Here is a 16,565-nt window from a genome sequence, read left to right as displayed (position 1 = left end):
AGGTCGCGTTGACAAATTTTCTGTAAGTTGGCCAGCTCTGCCCGGGACGGGTTGTGTCAGGTCTGTGCTAATCATTTCTTGACCTCCATGATGCACAATCATACAGCGGGATGGGCTTAGTTTGGGTCAGGCCATTGTTGATTGGACGCACAATTAAGCACAGGCCAAGACATTCATCTCTTCGTGTAAATTCCGGTCCGACCAGGCCAACGCTATCGTACAGTTACCGCAGAAATATGAGCAAGTAAATGCACATTGCATGGTTTGTACTGGACGTTCGCCGAACATCAGTTTGTAAAGCGCATCGCCTTCTTTGTCCCATATCCAGACTCACAGATAAACGATTCTTTACAAATACTTATAAATACTGCTAGGATTTAGCCGCGGAAGGTAATTGATCAGTGGGGACAAATATTTTTCGAAGCACTCCATTCAAATAAATGATGCTATCTCCCAACTTTCTTCCGCTGATCCTATTGCATGAACTGTGCGTATGACTTCTTTACTGACCTGTTCCGTGCATTGTAGTTACAGTCCCATTTGTGCCTGTGTCAGTTTCTTCCTTGGGCAGTAGCGCTTCCATATCCCGTTCCACCGATGTCGCAGCTGCAATAAAGGATTAATTCAAGAATTATGAGGGTAAAACAAAAAATAATCGTCAGGTTGCGCTCTACCAATACGTCTTCACTGGTTTTATGTTACATATACCAGTTGGCTGAAAATTGAAAATTATTCAAAATATACCTATGCATTTTCGTCCACTTTCCACATACCTTTCGCGTAAGGCAAACAGAAGCGTCTGGTGGAGTCAAAGTAAAAGCCGTCCCCGCAGTCTTCTAATGTGTAATAAAACTCGTTGCATCGGTAGAACTTCTGGCGGTCCGTGGGGTGGCGGAAATCCCCGCTTCGGGACGGACAGAACTCTGCCGATAGCACAAGCGACAGAGTTAGTATGGTACTGGTGAAATAATACTATTATATTCTTGTTATCAAAGCATCTCTTTCCGTATGCATGTATGTACTTAAAGCTATACCTACTTGAAAAACCATTTGTATCCTAGGAAATCTTGATAGTTATTTTGTGATGGACAGTTACAAATAATAATAGAATCATAAATGAGGCACAATGCTTCATTGCGGGGTGTTTTGCCCACAATATCTAAAGCCTGCTCCTCATATTCACATTTAAAAAAAAATCATCACATGAATATTTTTCTATTTCGCCTTCAAACAACCGATTTTGTCTATACGATTAAGCTGCATGCAATTGTTTCAAAATTATATTAAAGTTTAGGTCCGGAAGATAAACACCAAGACTGTTGTAGCTCACCAGCGTATTTATCGTTTGTCGTTGCGAACGTGACCTCATGTCGATCGGCGAAGACGGTCGGGTCATCCGACACACCAGGGGTTCGACAGGCTCCGGTCATACAGGGTGGCACAGGCGCGGTCATTACCCGGTCCGCAGCGTCTGAGACGGCAGGAATCAACATTGTCATATCACATATACCTACAAGTAGGCCACAAATACCTGTTGTATGCTACAACATTTGAAGAGGTATAGTTCAGTCACATACAACTATGCATAGGAAGCAGAAAGCTATCATGTGCGGCTAAACAAAGAAAAAAGCGGGATAAGTTGATATAGACGTAACCATACAGGAGGTCTGACGGGGTTATATCGATGCCTTTGTATTTACAACATGGACACAAAACTCCAGAAAAACAACTCACATGTATCCAGATGAGCGAGTGTGGCGTTCAACAGCAGCCTGGCGTTGTACCCATAGAGTAATAGTTCGTTGAGTGCAGTTGAAGTTTGTCGCCATTTTCTGGCTTCCTTCCTAACCATTTCGTTTTGAGCGGAGGCGTCTTTTACCTCCTCCTCTACATCATCGGGGGCTCCAAGCACCCGACTCAGCAGACAGATATCTGGGAAAATTGACGATGAGTTGGTGGTTTAGCTACACTGTCTCACTGTTGCCTAATAATGACTTACTTTGTCCTCACCTTTGTCCTCATGTTTCGCCTACGTGTGCAAAAAAAAAATTATCGATCCTAAAACCTTTCTAGAAGATGCTTCACTTATTCTAAGACCATTACATGTTGTCGAAGTTTGTTATATCACAGTCAATGTCATTGGTTCAAGAAAGACAAAAAGGCAAAGCAATTGCATTTCGCTTTCACCTTTGTAATCATCAGCAAAAACACTGTTTCGATGCATGTCGGAATCATCTTTGACTTACATAAAATGATCGCCGTCAACAGCCTCATATGGTTCCTGGGTCCAATATTCATACAAGGTCGGGCCATGGCGCTCTGTCTACGGATCTGAAAATACCGGGCAGATAGGCGAGTGGTTTATACAGTCCACTTCATAGGTGCTATTGAAATACAGGAGCCGCTTTCATAGACAAAAATGAGACTAGAGAGGCTGTTGAGAAAGCCGATGGGAGAAACCACAGTAAAGTCGGTGCAATAATAAAGGAGAGAAGGCATTCCTGAATTACAAAATCGGTAATCATGCAAACGCCAAATGAATGGTGCTATCACTGAAGGTTCCAGCGGCTTCCATTTGAAAAGTCACCTTTCAAGTGGACGATCAAAGATGCGTACGGGTACTGAGTACTGACCTTGTGTCTTGTGACTCTGCTGCTGTTCCGCGCTTAGCCACGTCCACTGGCGCTGCCGCTGCCGCAGCCGCTGACACTGACCTAAGGCGTAAGTGCTGACCAACTGCTGCCACTGCCGCTGCCACTGGCTCTGCCGCTGTTGTCGCTGACTGCTGCTGCTGCTGCTGCTGCCGTTGTTGACAGGCCGACCAGCTGTCACCTCGTCGCCCTGTGTCGATCGGACAGGCAGTCACCAGGGAGGTCCTCCTCGCTCGCGGGGTCAGAGGTCAGCCGCCGTCACCTGTCTGTCACTCTCTGCCGACGTCAGCACCGTGCACGTCACCAAATGACGCGAACTTGTTGCACGGTATTGGGGATATGGGGATAACGTGGCCTGTCAATCACTGTGCTGGTAGGAATCTGTGGAAACCTTTCCGAGCCAATAGGGTTCAGCTTAGCTCACTGTTATCTTCTATCCAGCACAAACTGTATGGCCCTGTGGGCCTAACTGATCGTGATGTAAAAAAAAAACGTAAGATGGATTAATTTCTCATCATGAATATCCCTTACATTCGCTATGATCTTCTTTTGCGCAGACAACGGTCATTCAAAGATCGATTACACCTCCATCTTTATACATTATCAACTTGTCTGATACTGACGGATACGGCTTATCCAAATGCCTAAGTTTAATCCAAGTCTAAATAAGTCCAACAAAGTTTTGCGATAAATAAGCTTCAATCGCCAAATAAGTACGTAAACAACAGTCAGATTCAACCAATGACAATGACAGTCAGTCACAATGACCATTGTTTCTATAGCTGACCATTCGTTTGTCAATTGTCATACATAATGCAAAGGTTTTAATGAAACAATAGCATGGAATAGCATGGTAAGACGTCATCAAACATGCGTAAGCAGTAAGCACATCAGAACAGAATGCATAGGTATTGTTGTAGATAACTAATCGGTCTTCGGGTGTCGGTGTGGAAAAAGGCACTACGCTGCCCTCTACAGCCCGTTATCTTACAGCATCGCTGCCTGGCGACTATAGATGTCGCTGCTTCACAGCCTGGGCTCAACTCGAGCAAGTCCTGCTGGGAGTAGTACCTTGTAGAAGGCCTTGGAGTAGCAGGGAGCAACTCGCAGTACCAAGATAATGCGCCCCACGTAAATATTGTATGCTCCCGCGCCGTGCTGGCGGGGAGGGTGGGGGTGGGGGGAAGGCGTTCTCACGCCTCCCCTTCAGGTTTTTCGCGAATATCTAAAAAACGGCGGTGCGCAGCGCCGCCGTTTTGGGTACACCTGTTCTTACATCGTTTCCGCACATGTGCAAATTCAGACCCAGGGCTCTCAAGGTTAGGTCACAAGGTCACGTCAAGTGACCTCACCTCAGAAAAAGCTTCAATCCTCGTTATAGCTACACCGACTGAGCTAACGCCTTGAAACGTTCAGCAATGCTAAGAATAACATGCATATCTCGGAAATTTGATATCGGTGACCTAAGGTCAGGTCAATTTTGCGACCTCTCCATCATAAGTCAATGGGAGAAAAATAAATGCGCCTCTTTTGGACGAATGGTGTTCAAAACCCCCTAAAACATCGGTTCATGGGTAAACATGACACACTGAATCGGAAAAATGCACCTGTGACCCCTTTGTAGGCCCCTGAGGTCATCTCAGGTCATGAACGGTCACCAACAGTTTTTTGTTATATTGTTTTGTTATATTTTGATAGAGACGTGCTAGAGCGATGAAAACACGTCAGATGTATTCAGCTCGACGATACGGATCGACTATGACCCTTTCTGGTCAGGTCATGACCTTGACCAGATGTCAAATTTTCCCGATAGGCGTTATCACAAGTGTATTCGCGGCCATTGGGGCGACGTAAGAAAAGAAGAAAACAACTGGCCCCAAGAACTTTAAATTATCAGCCAGCATGCACCTTTTCTTTGATATGTAGAGAATTTACCATTAATTGTTAGAGAAAATTGCATTTAAAATCTTCCATTTATGCTTTTTTCATCGTTTGCACAGTATGTTCTTTTACTAAGCTAGAAACACTAATTATAAATAGTTCCCGCATCATCAAGAACAATAGGAAAGGCTTGAAGTGAATACAAGAATCTAAACGGGTTTGTAATCCATGTGAAGACACTTATAAAATTGCCTGTAGAAATATTAAAGGCAAAAGTTCAACTTTTTCACAAGACGGATGGCTATAAACCTATTCAACGTGTGACAACTCAGCCGGTATTTCGTCGCCTACAGCCCAGCTTTTCCGAGTGACCGATAGAGGCGCTGCTATCGATGTCCGCCCGTGCCGCCTAACGCAAAATGACCTTTCGAGGTCAATGAGTGGTTCATTCGATGCGTTTCGACGAGAGGAACACAATGCTGGCAAAAGTAATGTCGTGGCTTGTTTGAATCAAAAGGTATTACCAAAAAAGTTTTTTTTTTTCGTGAAAATTGCTATTTTTAGAGTTGTTGCCCTCTGGAGGCTAAACCATTGAACTGAGGTTAAATCTGAGATGGCTATTCAGAAAGACATGTAAAAGGGTTATCGAATGCGCTTTTCTGCGGCGCTGTAGCTCTATTGGTCCCCGAGTTAGCCGTTGGTAGTTTCCAAAATTGTTGAAATGGACTACATTTGATGACCTCTGGCGACCTGACCTTTGACCTGACCCAAAAAATGACTGAAGTGTTTTCGTCATTATTTTTGACGTTCTTTCGAATGCCGCTTGCTGCGTGTCGCTACGTGGCCCAGGAGCCGAGTTAGTCGGGGGTGTTCAGACATCAGACCTCCCCCCCCCCGGCCCGGCGCGGAAGTCGCGGAGCACCGGTCCGGCGCGGGGTATTATATACACCGTTGGACTACTAGAACACACCGTTACACCTTTACACCTTTACGTACACCGTTAGACTAGAACTATGGCACAAATGTGTACCTCATTATGTATAAATGAGCCCGTTCAGAGCAAGTACCTTCAGCACACAAGACCGACTTCATAAACACAACGTTTTTAATGTCATGACAAGATGACCACTTCAGGTTTGCAATAATGCACCTGACGCGCCTCAAATATGGCAACAACTTCATTTCTCGCTGCTTATTTTGTGGCTTCAAAGCAGAAAGCACCTAGAGCGCAGGGCTGAGGGCTGGACTGAACTAAACCGGCGAGTAAAGAAGACTCTGAGGCGTCGGAAATGTGAGCATGCCTGCACATCACAACAGTCAGCGTCAGCTAGTCTTTCGTCGCTGGACATCTTTGAATGTGGAACACATTGCTGACTGCTACGTTGTTCAATGCTTTCACACCTTTACACAGCCGCGTGTGATATCAGACTCACCCTGGCACACGTGGACACCCGTGGACGATGGGATCAGTGCCGTGCCGTGCTGGTCCACGGATGCCCCATCCTGTAACACCCGTGGATGATACCGGGGTGCCACAGTCCACACCCGTGGCCTCCAGACAGTTTCACTGGCGCGGGGGGCGTTTATAGTGCGCTCGGTCTTCTCAAACGGACGCGGATGGCGCTCTCCGGCGCCGCCAACAGCACCCCCGGGGCACAGTCCGAGGTGATTACCTCGGTGCTCACTCTTCCACGGCCTGATAGGGCCCCGGAGAGAGGCGAGAATTCTTTTATCCAGCCGTGGGTAACCGGACCGGAAACCGAAATAAGAGAGACTTTCGTGAGATATGAGTGGATTGATGGAGATAATAGAAACTTTTCTTGGAAAATTGAGGATAAAATATAAAGGAACTGTGTATTTTGAAAGCGAATCTTATGAACTTCTTTCGTCCTTTATAGGCTGGGTACATTTAGCTAGAGCTGGATTACTCGGGTGTGGATATTGTGACGTAAATTTAATCACATACAAAAACATCTGACAATTTAGCGCACATTAGGTCTTGGTGTTCTCCAAACTACTTCGCGGAATAAAACTTCATAGGTAAAAGATGTTTTGCGAGGTTCCAATATGCAAAGCATCGCCTTTGACCATTTCCAGGGGATTCAGCAGCCAGTTATCTCTTGCTCGGCAGCAGCGCCAGCGACCCTTATAAGCTCTTCCACCCACACAATCCGGCAGCGTACGACACAGATACTGCACACAGCCGCCCGATCGGCGCTCAACAGTGAACCAAAACAGAGACCCTGCCAACCGCAGCGGGTCGCTGAAATGAGCCGCATGTAACACCTGGGACCGTGCTGTCCCGGGCATTGACATTCTGCAGCGGCTCGGTACGACAGGCCAATGCAGACGGGAATATCAGTGTGTCGCCATCACAGCCAGCCCGCTGCAGAGCCGCGGCCGGCGGTCGCCACAATCAGGGAAATGGCATACGTGTCACAGCACAGAGAACATTTCGCGGCAACAGAGCTGCGAGCGAAGTTGCACGCACTTTCATAGATAGGCAAGACGGCTGGCAAATTGAAGGTTTCCACTGCGCTGTTAGCACTATGCGATGCGCTGGCGCTATGACAAGCCAACGCCAAACAATCCAAACAAGTGATGCCTCCGTTCTCTGCGGCGCCAGCAGTAAGTTTATTGTCAATTTCCAATAGTAACTGGTGGTGATTCCGTGCAGTCCTTGGCCAGTCGGACTCCATCGGACTCCTCGCCTCGATCGTTGTGGCGTCCGCGACGGACTCTTTGGGGACGATAGACCGGAAATGGAACTCGTTCCAGACAAGTCCATTTGCACGATGGTGCAGCTCAGTCAAATGACAGCAGGAGTGTGGCAGCTGGGCAGCTCGCTTGCGTGTTTCGCCCATAAAACGAGCTTGTGACATTTGTCTGACCTCGGTGAGGATATTGCAGACATGCATGACGGATGAGTTTGTATGTATGTATAGCGGTTGTGCCAGCATTGGGACCAAAATGGATAACATTTCATGATAAAGCCAAGGCCATAAGAGAAGTAATAAGATGCGTCATAAGGATGAAGCGGTCCTCTCAATGCAGCATGGAGGCTTGGGTGAATCACTGAATATCTATCAGCTGTTATAATCATATTACACGATCAGTCTTCAGCGTCGTAATTGCCAACTTCCCGTCACAATCAAAGATTGGCCCGTCAGGCTAGTATGTGTTCATTTAAGTGAAGTTAGGCCCACCTAAACATCGTTGTGGAAGGAATGTTTATTCGAGGTGAGCATCATTTTCTTCCGTGAACAGTGGTACAGACACCGAGCGCTCCTCTAACTTATGAGTATACTTAGTTACGCGGGTTGATACTCAGGAATAATATATGATAAGCAACATATCATGAGATTAAATGTTTGTGTAAAGGATTGAGCCACAGTACGACATGTTCATAGTTAATAAAATTATATAAGCAGGCAAGGAAGTTGGAAGACATGAAAGATTGACTCGCTTCCCATTGGTACAAATATACGCAACCTCTGTTTGAGCATTTGCCTGCACACACTGCAGACTTTGTTTGAATGCTCTTAGTTGGCAAGCAGGAACGTTTTCCATGTACATACGACGAGCATACGAATGTGGGCTCACCCTGCACACCATAATATTGCTATGAAACACTATACATGTCGGTGCGAAGGATGCTGCAAGATGTGGCAGCTCTCACCGGATCCGTTGCGCCAATTTATGTTGCCTTTGGCTGCTCTCTAGACACCAGGAATAGAGTTGGAGGCTAGCGCAGAACGCTAAAGCATAGCCTATGCGGTCATCAGAGGAGGTAGCCAGTTTATAAATGAGCTTCCACAGCTGCCAGCTAGCTCTCCAGCTGCTTCATCTGTAAACGGCCTCTGACACGTAAAGCTCGTTACTGTCTGTAAAACGGCAAGATTCAAGCATCCGCTCTGTACCCTAATTAGATGTTTGCTAGTCTTGGTAAGGGTAGTTTGGGCCCTTGTAGAGCATCATCCACGAAAAACATTTAGCTGCCAGCGCTGGCTACTTTGATACGAAACTTTCGGAATGCAACGGGCTGGGCGACAGAATCGGGGTCATCAAACACCACCTACCTCAGCCTCCCTTCAATACACATTTCAGTCGCGCCTCTGGTCAACACGGAGACACCAAGACCCTTCTAACAGCAACGGCGCCACCGTCATTCCTACAACACCACACACCGGCTCTTTGTGAACTCGGAGCATTTCACACACGAGCGCAAGCTCCCAAACATGTTCTAGCACCAGCACCACTGCACGCTTGCCGTCACCGTTACCAGTGTTCACGGCACAGCAGCCGTCCGAGCGGCTACTACAGGGTCACTCCTCGGGGCCCATGGTGTTCAGGTCTGCCCGCGCCACCTTGGACTTGAGCCGGTCGATGGGAGTCGTGTTGTCGTACAGTGACGGCGCCTGCAGCAGGATGGCACACGTGCCGATCACGCAGGCTAGTGAGAAGATCCAGAGGAACAGCCGGTCCAGCACCATGGCTACGTACTGCCAGTCAGCCTCGATCTGTGAACAGGGGGAGGGGCGTCGTAGAGGCATCGACGACAGCGGTACGTAGCTGACAATCATTGAGTGATAGATGATGGTAGGAGAACGAATGTCATCGCTGCTAATTTATTTCTCCCGTCACAAAAAAGAGAACACATAGGATTTCTTACGACCTAACCTAATTATTGGTGTAGCCTGGTTTGTGCCGAGAAATACATCACTTCGTAATAATTTGTGTGCTAGTGTCAAATCTAACTGAAGACTAAATTTGTCTCCTTGCGGCTCACTTGACAAGAACAGGCGTTACACGGCGGCAAGTCAACACATAACCATTACGTCCAGCGAAGGCGGCAGTCGCTTTCACTGGCCCCTAACGGCTCTCACATCAGCGTTAACAATGCAGCGGCCATCGCCAGTCTTCATCTGCATATTATTACTGTGTATTCAGCGGCGTTATAATAAATGTCCGCCCGAGCGGGGCCCTCGCGCCGACGGGTGCCGATTGTGGCATCCATCCAAAGGTCCGCCGCTGACACGTGGTCAATGTTGATAAACTGACGCAATGTCGCCAGACAACGAACTCAAAATTTACGGCGGCGACGATTCCGTCATTTATCTTTTATTCATGGCTGCCTTGGCCGTAATGGAGGTCGGCATCAGAAAATCGCGCGGAGCAGCTGCGGTCGGTTATACAGAGCGAGAGCAGTTTGTTATCCGCCATCCGGCAGATGAACAGGGCGGGGTTTGCACTGATACAGATAGAATGCGAATGTTGATAATAGCAAACAGTGATTCGGTTTAACAATGTAACTTGTTTCGCTGACATTTACCGTCGCTGTGTTGGATACTTTGGTAAATTTGGTGCTGGTAGGTGAAACGAAGGATTAGGAATGAATCATTTAATAAAATCCCACTACACATTCTTCTGCAAGCAGCACATTCGTAGTTGCTCCATGAACCGAGAAAACAAGGAGCTACAAGGAAAATGAAATTTATAGCTGCACAACGCCGTTGCCTATACGAGCGGAATAATAGCCTGTTAACAGAATAACGGAGGCGTTTAGAAACACAAAACCTTTCAAGAAGCAAGATTGATGAGGTTTGTACGCTAGATTTCTCGTAAGTATGGGCTGGGCACCTTCAATGAAATTCATTGAAAAGAGGAAGGGTCGATAAACTAGAGATGTCAATCGGATACCAACTTTTTGGTATACCGATACCAAACCGATACCAACTTGGCATTTGGTATTTCAATCGTAATGTGTTTGGTATTTTGTTGGTATCATGAACCCTCAATAATGTATAAAAGGCTAAGAAATCGGTAAAAAGTTGGTATTTCCCTCATTTTTCCAAGTTGGTTTGGTTTCGGTATTTCCCCATGGTTTTGGTTGGTATTTGGTTTGGTATCGGTATTCAGATTTTCCGTAATTGACATCACTACGATAAACACATAAGTTACTATACGCAATATACGTCTGCGGGCTCTCAAAAATCATTTTCATTGATTCATACAAGGTCTATACTCCATATTACATTTTAGTTGTGCTACTCATCATCGCATGAACCAATGGAATCCGACTAAGCCCCTTACGAAGGAGAAAAGAATAGCTATCTAAGTGACATGATCCTAAGGCTGACACGGCGAGGAAAGAAACAAAACATTAATCGATAACCATGATAAAAAATCGCGGTAGTATACTCACATCCTCGTAGGTGTCTTTGTTCTTCATGTGTTGGGCGATGGTGCGCACGCCCATGATGGCGTTCTGGACGCGGTAGTCGAGTTTGCTGCCCCCGGGAGGTGAGGAGGGCGGCGCGTGGTGCGAGCAGAATCCGCCCTCCAGCGGGGAGGCGAAGGGTAGGGCCAGCCGGTCACCCACCACACTGGCGTCGCCGTACCGCTCCAGGTCGTAGCGGGACGGCGGCGCCGGCAGCTCCAGCTCCGCCAGCGTCGACTCCTCGCCGTCAGGAACGACCTCCTCGTCATCATCCTTGGCGGGCCGCACCACGAACAGGATGGAGGGCAGGTACTGGACGAACAGGCGCCGCATCCAGCCCGACATCCGGTGCGTGCTCGGCGAGCGAAAGTTGACGTTGAGCACGCAGATGGTCGACATGACGGACAACGTGACCAGAATCATGGTGAAGAGCAGGTACTTGCCTAGGAGAGGTACTGTCAAAGACGTCGGAGGAATGATCTCAGCCAGCAACAGGACGAACACAGTCAACGACAGCAGGATCGAGATGCAGAGCGAGACCTTCTCGCCCGACTCTGACGGCAGGTAGAACACCAGGACGGAGAGGAAGCTGATGCCCACGCAGGGGATGATGAGGTTCACCGTGTAGAAGAGCGTCTTTCGCCGCAGTGTGATGTTGAAGTAGATGTCCGGGTAGGGCTCCTCGCAGCAGCTGTAGTACCGCTCCCGGCGCTGGGCGGGTACTGACATCACGTCCCACTCCACGCTGATGTAGTAGTCGTTTAGGTCGATGCCGTAGTCAACGTCGTTTGAGTCCGGAGTTTGGTGAAGATGCTGTAGATCCAACTGGAACATCGAACAATAATAGCAACGTGTTAGCGTAACGCACAAATTTTAGGTGTGGTCCACCACCAAAAACATGCTTCTTTGAATAACATATGGCCATGGACGTATGCAATGTATGTATGTGGGCAATCAATGGGCATCCACACGCGCCTGCGTCCATTTACGCAGGTCGTTCTTCTTATGTATCCCAACCATGCATTGTATATAGCTGCTGGTATTCAGCTCGAATGTTTGGTGAGACATCTAACCCAGAATGAATATTCTCACAAGTGACGTCAAGATGTTGACACAATAAACATTTTCCTCATTTCCCGAATGCCATGATGATGCCAAAACGTCGAAGAAGCAATCATCCGAATGACAATGTGTGGATGCAGGGGCATAATTGTTTCCCCAGAACGGCAAACCAGCTTCCATTTACCTGCGGTACACATCTGAAATTACTCCTGTCAAAGCCATAGCCATGCTATTTCTCTGAAGGTGAAATTCAAAGCAGATTGGCGGTACCGTGATTGAATAACATGATTACTTGGAAGGCCTATATGACTCTTGAGAAAACTATCAGCATGTTTTCCACGAACGGATTTCCTGTTGCTGTTGCTGATTGCGAATGGAATCCAGCGTGATTTCCTACAAAGTACTAATAAAAATATTGGGAAACAATGCGAATTTATTGATAAGTGTGCAAGGGCATTATAGCCATATTCTGGAAAGATTGGCATTGATTGGAAAAAGATTGGAAAGAAGAAAGAAAATAGAGTCATGTTGCAAGTTCGCCACGTCGAGATTACCATGTTCAACAGTTGCACCGTTTCGGACAAAAAAGTTGATATCTACATGGGAACAAAAATATAAGTCAGTACGTAAGTAGGTACATAAAAATACTAGTACATTTTAAAAGTAAAAATCTAACCTCTTCTTTGAATCGTGCCAATTGCCAGCGTGTCCACTGTCCAATGTCAGTATCCTGTAGCGTGTCTACATGTTTGAATGTAAACAATATTGGTTTATTGTTTTATCCACGCCCCAAAAAGAACCCGTTGAGGATACCGCTACCATTTATATTCCAAAACCAGAAGCCGTGCTTATGTTTCATCACTATTCGTGGCTTATCTCTCTCAACCAAAGCTTTTGTTTGTGTGCCACCTCGGCAGCGCTTTCTGTGACTTTTGCAGGGCGCGTTTCGGAGGCCATCCTTCAGAGAAGCAGCGCAGCGGACCGCTCGGGACGCGATCCTGCAGGCCCGCGGGTGGCAGATATAGATCTGAGCTCTATATTGAGTCGGCCGGACCGGCCCGGCCGGCCGGCAGCCGCTCAGCCGCTCTGGGTCTGATTTGTGGCGCCGCTGGCGGGGATCGATTGCGGCGCGCTGGTGACAGTCGCGCCGCGCCGACTGCAGGCGCAGCAGAGATGAACAGAGCGGCCGAGAGCCACCAAAAGGTGAGCGCTAAGCTTGAGAGCAAAGATCGCAGAGTGGGTCGACGATCCCATGTATGACAGCAGAGCAGCAAATTTGGCACAATCGAGTTCGGGCTTCGCTACATAAATTAGGCATTGATAGCGTTGCAGTTGCAAAAACCGAAGATACTGAGGTAATGACGTGCTTTGTAGTAAAAGTTGCAGTTCACCATGGTTACTGGATAAAGCAGGGGTTATGTCTCATCTATCTTTTTTTTTTCTCGTTTCAGATCTGAAACCAACTAATGTATGCAAAATTTGGCATTAAAAGGAATTCCATAGATGATCGAATATCTATTGTCCACTTACACCAAAATATGACCCGTAATAAACCACCTTGCTTATTAATTACACTGGCGCACGGATCCCGGAACCCACTAGGCCCTAATCTCAAACACGTCAACGGCCAGTAATCCAATGAACGTCGACTAAGGTTTACGCTAATTGGTCATGGAAACACCGAGAGCTATGTTTGGCGCTTATAACACTCAAGAACGCTATAGCGCACACTCTGTCTTTTTTACCAGGAAAGGGGCCGTCATTTGAAACAAGAAACTTCCCTCGTGACTGTTTCGTTGAAGAAACAGCAGAGCGAAAAATGTTCCAACATACCTTTATCCACACAACAGCAACTCGTGGGTACAATAAAGTTATAATCGTACTCGCACAACTTTTACGTATATGTGATCACTGCTCATATACGTATGTAAGTACCGTTTTTAGCAATATCAAAGTTTTAGCATCCTACGCTGCTACCGAAGGGCGCCACATAGTCTCTTTTAGAGGCTGGGAGTGGCACGCCAATTTATGCTTAGCTCAGCCAATCTAGCTGTTTGTTCTCTGTCTAATCCATTCAGAGCCATTTAAGGATGGCCTTCCCTCGCAGGAAACTGAGCTTCGTGTGTGATGTTTTGCACATTAGGGCTCTAAATGGACAAAAACAAAGTACGAGGTGGACCACGTTTTAAGAAATAGTGAAAAATGTGTATTTACAGCAGTAAGAATGAAAGAAACGAGAAACACATCACTAATCAAAACATTCGGTTACCACTTTTGAAGACATGGTGATTATTCTTTCTCTTCGAAATGTTGTTGCAAGGCTTTTTGCTTTGTAGGACGTAGGTATTATCAGTTTTAACCCTCGCCCGCACATGGGGGGGGGGGTGGTTGCCACCCCCCCCAGGCAGTCTTTCTGCTCTGCACTCAACATTTTTAGAGCTAGAAGGCTGATTTTTCGTATAGCTGCTCGTCTATCCTTTCTTGATGTCCACTGAAAATTTCAAGTTTCTGTGATTTTTGGTTTCGGAGATATGACCTTGTTTTTCAGGTCATGTCATGACCCAAATGGCCAATTCTCAACATCTTGCGTTTGCCATGGGCCTTGTGAGCTTTTGACACCCTGATTTCGGCCTTTTTTGCCAGTCTTACCTCCCACCTATCACGGAACATGTTGTTCGACGATGTACAGGGGTCAAGGTCAGGGTCAAGGTCAACCTAGGTCATCTAAGATAATTGCGTTTTAGGCAAGCTGAATTTACTTTTTGTGAAGTTTTTTGACTGAATTTTTGGTAAAAGCTTCTCAGATCATGATTTCATGTGATATGGACCCAAAAACAATCGGTGCACACATCAGTATACACACAGACACACACAGACATACAAACACATATAATTGACCTTGACCTAACTTGACCTGAAATGACCTCAGCAGCAAAATTCTGGTCGGATAGTGTGACAAAGAGGTTCTAGCTGGCTTGGCACCAGAAAACAGCATCGTCATCGGTATTTGATAAGCAGCGCACTTGATATCCAACGGTGACCCAAAACAGCAACATTTTTTAGTTTGACCTGACCTGGAAGGTCAATGACTGACCTGAGAAGGTAAAACTGGGTATCATTGGATTCGTCTCTTCCCAAAGAATCTTTTTGGTTTTTACTGCTAAGCTCTATCTCCAACAGGAACGAAATGGCGCGGGGGGGGTGGCAACCACCCCCCCCCCCCATGTGCGTTCTAGGATGGGAAAATGGCATGTGCGGGCGAGGGTTAAGATTTGCTGGCTGAGCTCACATACGCATTATTTATGTGATTTCTTTATGTGATATTTATGTGAATTCTTATGCTAATGAGTTGTCTTTTTAGATATTTATAGTTTATGTTTTTTATTAACTGCTTATCAGTACAGAAAAATACGACAGTTTTACATCAATAGACTTGAAACAAGGACTCCCTCGGGGATTCCACTAACCATGTATCCATCGTAGGTCCAGCTGCCAAACTTCATGAAGCACGTCTGCTCGTCGAACGGAAAGTACTCGACGTCTATCTCGCAGTAGGACTTGTAGATAGCCGGCGGCTTCCAAACCACCCGGCCGGTGAAGTTGAGGATCGCCTTGGTCATGATGGTGACCTCGTAGTTGCCGTCCGCGCTGCCAGATGGAGAGGAGGGCGGTCAGATCTGTGGCTTACACAATGTTGACCTTACCCGTCTACGACTGGGGTCACACTACGAGTCACACTTCATGAGTCTGACAACAATGACATAATACTTCTAGTTAATGAGCATAGTGTGATAATGGAAAATAATTACAAGATAATTAATTAGTACTGACTGATAAGTAAAATTCTTGACATTGCCTCCAGTAAACGAAGAGCTGATATCAAAGAACTAGAGGAATAAATTTGTTAATAAGCAGATCGTACTACGTTAGTCATCGCCATTTGCGGCTAGCAACTGCATCGATTGTTGGTGGTAAAGTCACCGACACAAATCAGGCTCAGGAATCTTCAAGCCCAGAAAATCATAGATAATAGATTTATGCTATTTGAGATAAGAATTGACCCATTGCGGCCAACATTCCAAAATCACCCGTTGTTGCAGGAGATCGGGGCAATTGCTTATCTCGATACACCAGGGCGGCCAATCGCTCGACGGAAGTGGAAGAGTAATCTCGTCACCCTGTCGTCTCTATCTGCGTCGTGAATGGCCTACCGGAGGCAGCGTTCAGCAGAGATCGGCTCACCGACCCCGTTATCAGCGGACCCAGGCCGCCGGAGATGGAGCGGGCGCCGGCGGCTCCCTGCGGAAGGGTTGGGTCACCGATCTGACGGGACCGATGGACCAACGGACCGCACTGGAGCGGCGGGTCAACGGACCAGAACGACTGATTGGACCGGCCAAGAGGTACCGCAAAGGTATGACATCTTATGGTACACTGTGGATGTCTGGTAGGTACGAAACGAAGTGAGTGGAAGTCTGGTAGACCCGATTAGCAAACGACTTTGTCTCTTTGGCACTGTGCCTTTCGCATAGGCAATATGACGGCGTGGGCGCATGTGCTTATTACTGTACAATATGCATCCTGCCCACTGGTGCTAGTTGCCGATAAACAGTATGCAACTAATAAACAAACTGATCCGAGGATCAAGAGTGGGAACTGAAAGAGGATAGAACGAATTGAGGAAAGATCGGGCCCAATAACGTATAACTGACGAACCGATGGATCAGCGGCTGGTCAGGCCGACAGAGCGG

General features: G+C 46.9%; 1 protein-coding gene and 1 long non-coding RNA gene across 2 annotated transcripts in view; both read right to left on the bottom strand.

Annotated features, from left to right (window-relative positions):
• Positions 1–1,336: 1,336 nt before the first annotated feature.
• LOC122375879 lies at positions 1,337–2,322 on the bottom strand. The gene is made up of 3 exons (XR_006255482.1): positions 2,247–2,322; positions 1,735–1,932; positions 1,337–1,471 (listed from the first exon to the last, which is right to left on the bottom strand). It is a non-coding gene; the product is annotated as an uncharacterized LOC122375879 (long non-coding RNA).
• A 5,426-nt stretch (positions 2,323–7,748) lies between these two features.
• Positions 7,749–16,565, bottom strand: part of LOC122375881 (acetylcholine receptor subunit alpha-like 1) — a 28,535-nt gene continuing 19,718 nt past the window's right edge. Inside the window, exons 4-6 of the mRNA XM_043355454.1 lie at positions 15,282–15,462; positions 10,738–11,577; positions 7,749–9,052 (exon numbers count right to left, since the gene is read on the bottom strand). Coding sequence (XP_043211389.1) covers positions 8,858–9,052; positions 10,738–11,577; positions 15,282–15,462 — 1,216 coding nt within the window. The 3' untranslated portion in view covers positions 7,749–8,857. The remainder of the gene's footprint in view (positions 9,053–10,737; positions 11,578–15,281; positions 15,463–16,565) is intronic.

This window comes from Amphibalanus amphitrite, unplaced genomic scaffold, assembly GCF_019059575.1.
Source record: "Amphibalanus amphitrite isolate SeventyFive unplaced genomic scaffold, NRLGWU_Aamphi_draft 001946F_arrow, whole genome shotgun sequence".
In the NCBI taxonomy this organism is placed as follows: domain Eukaryota; kingdom Metazoa; phylum Arthropoda; class Thecostraca; order Balanomorpha; family Balanidae; genus Amphibalanus; species Amphibalanus amphitrite.
This window is presented reverse-complemented; position numbering and strand designations above follow the sequence as displayed.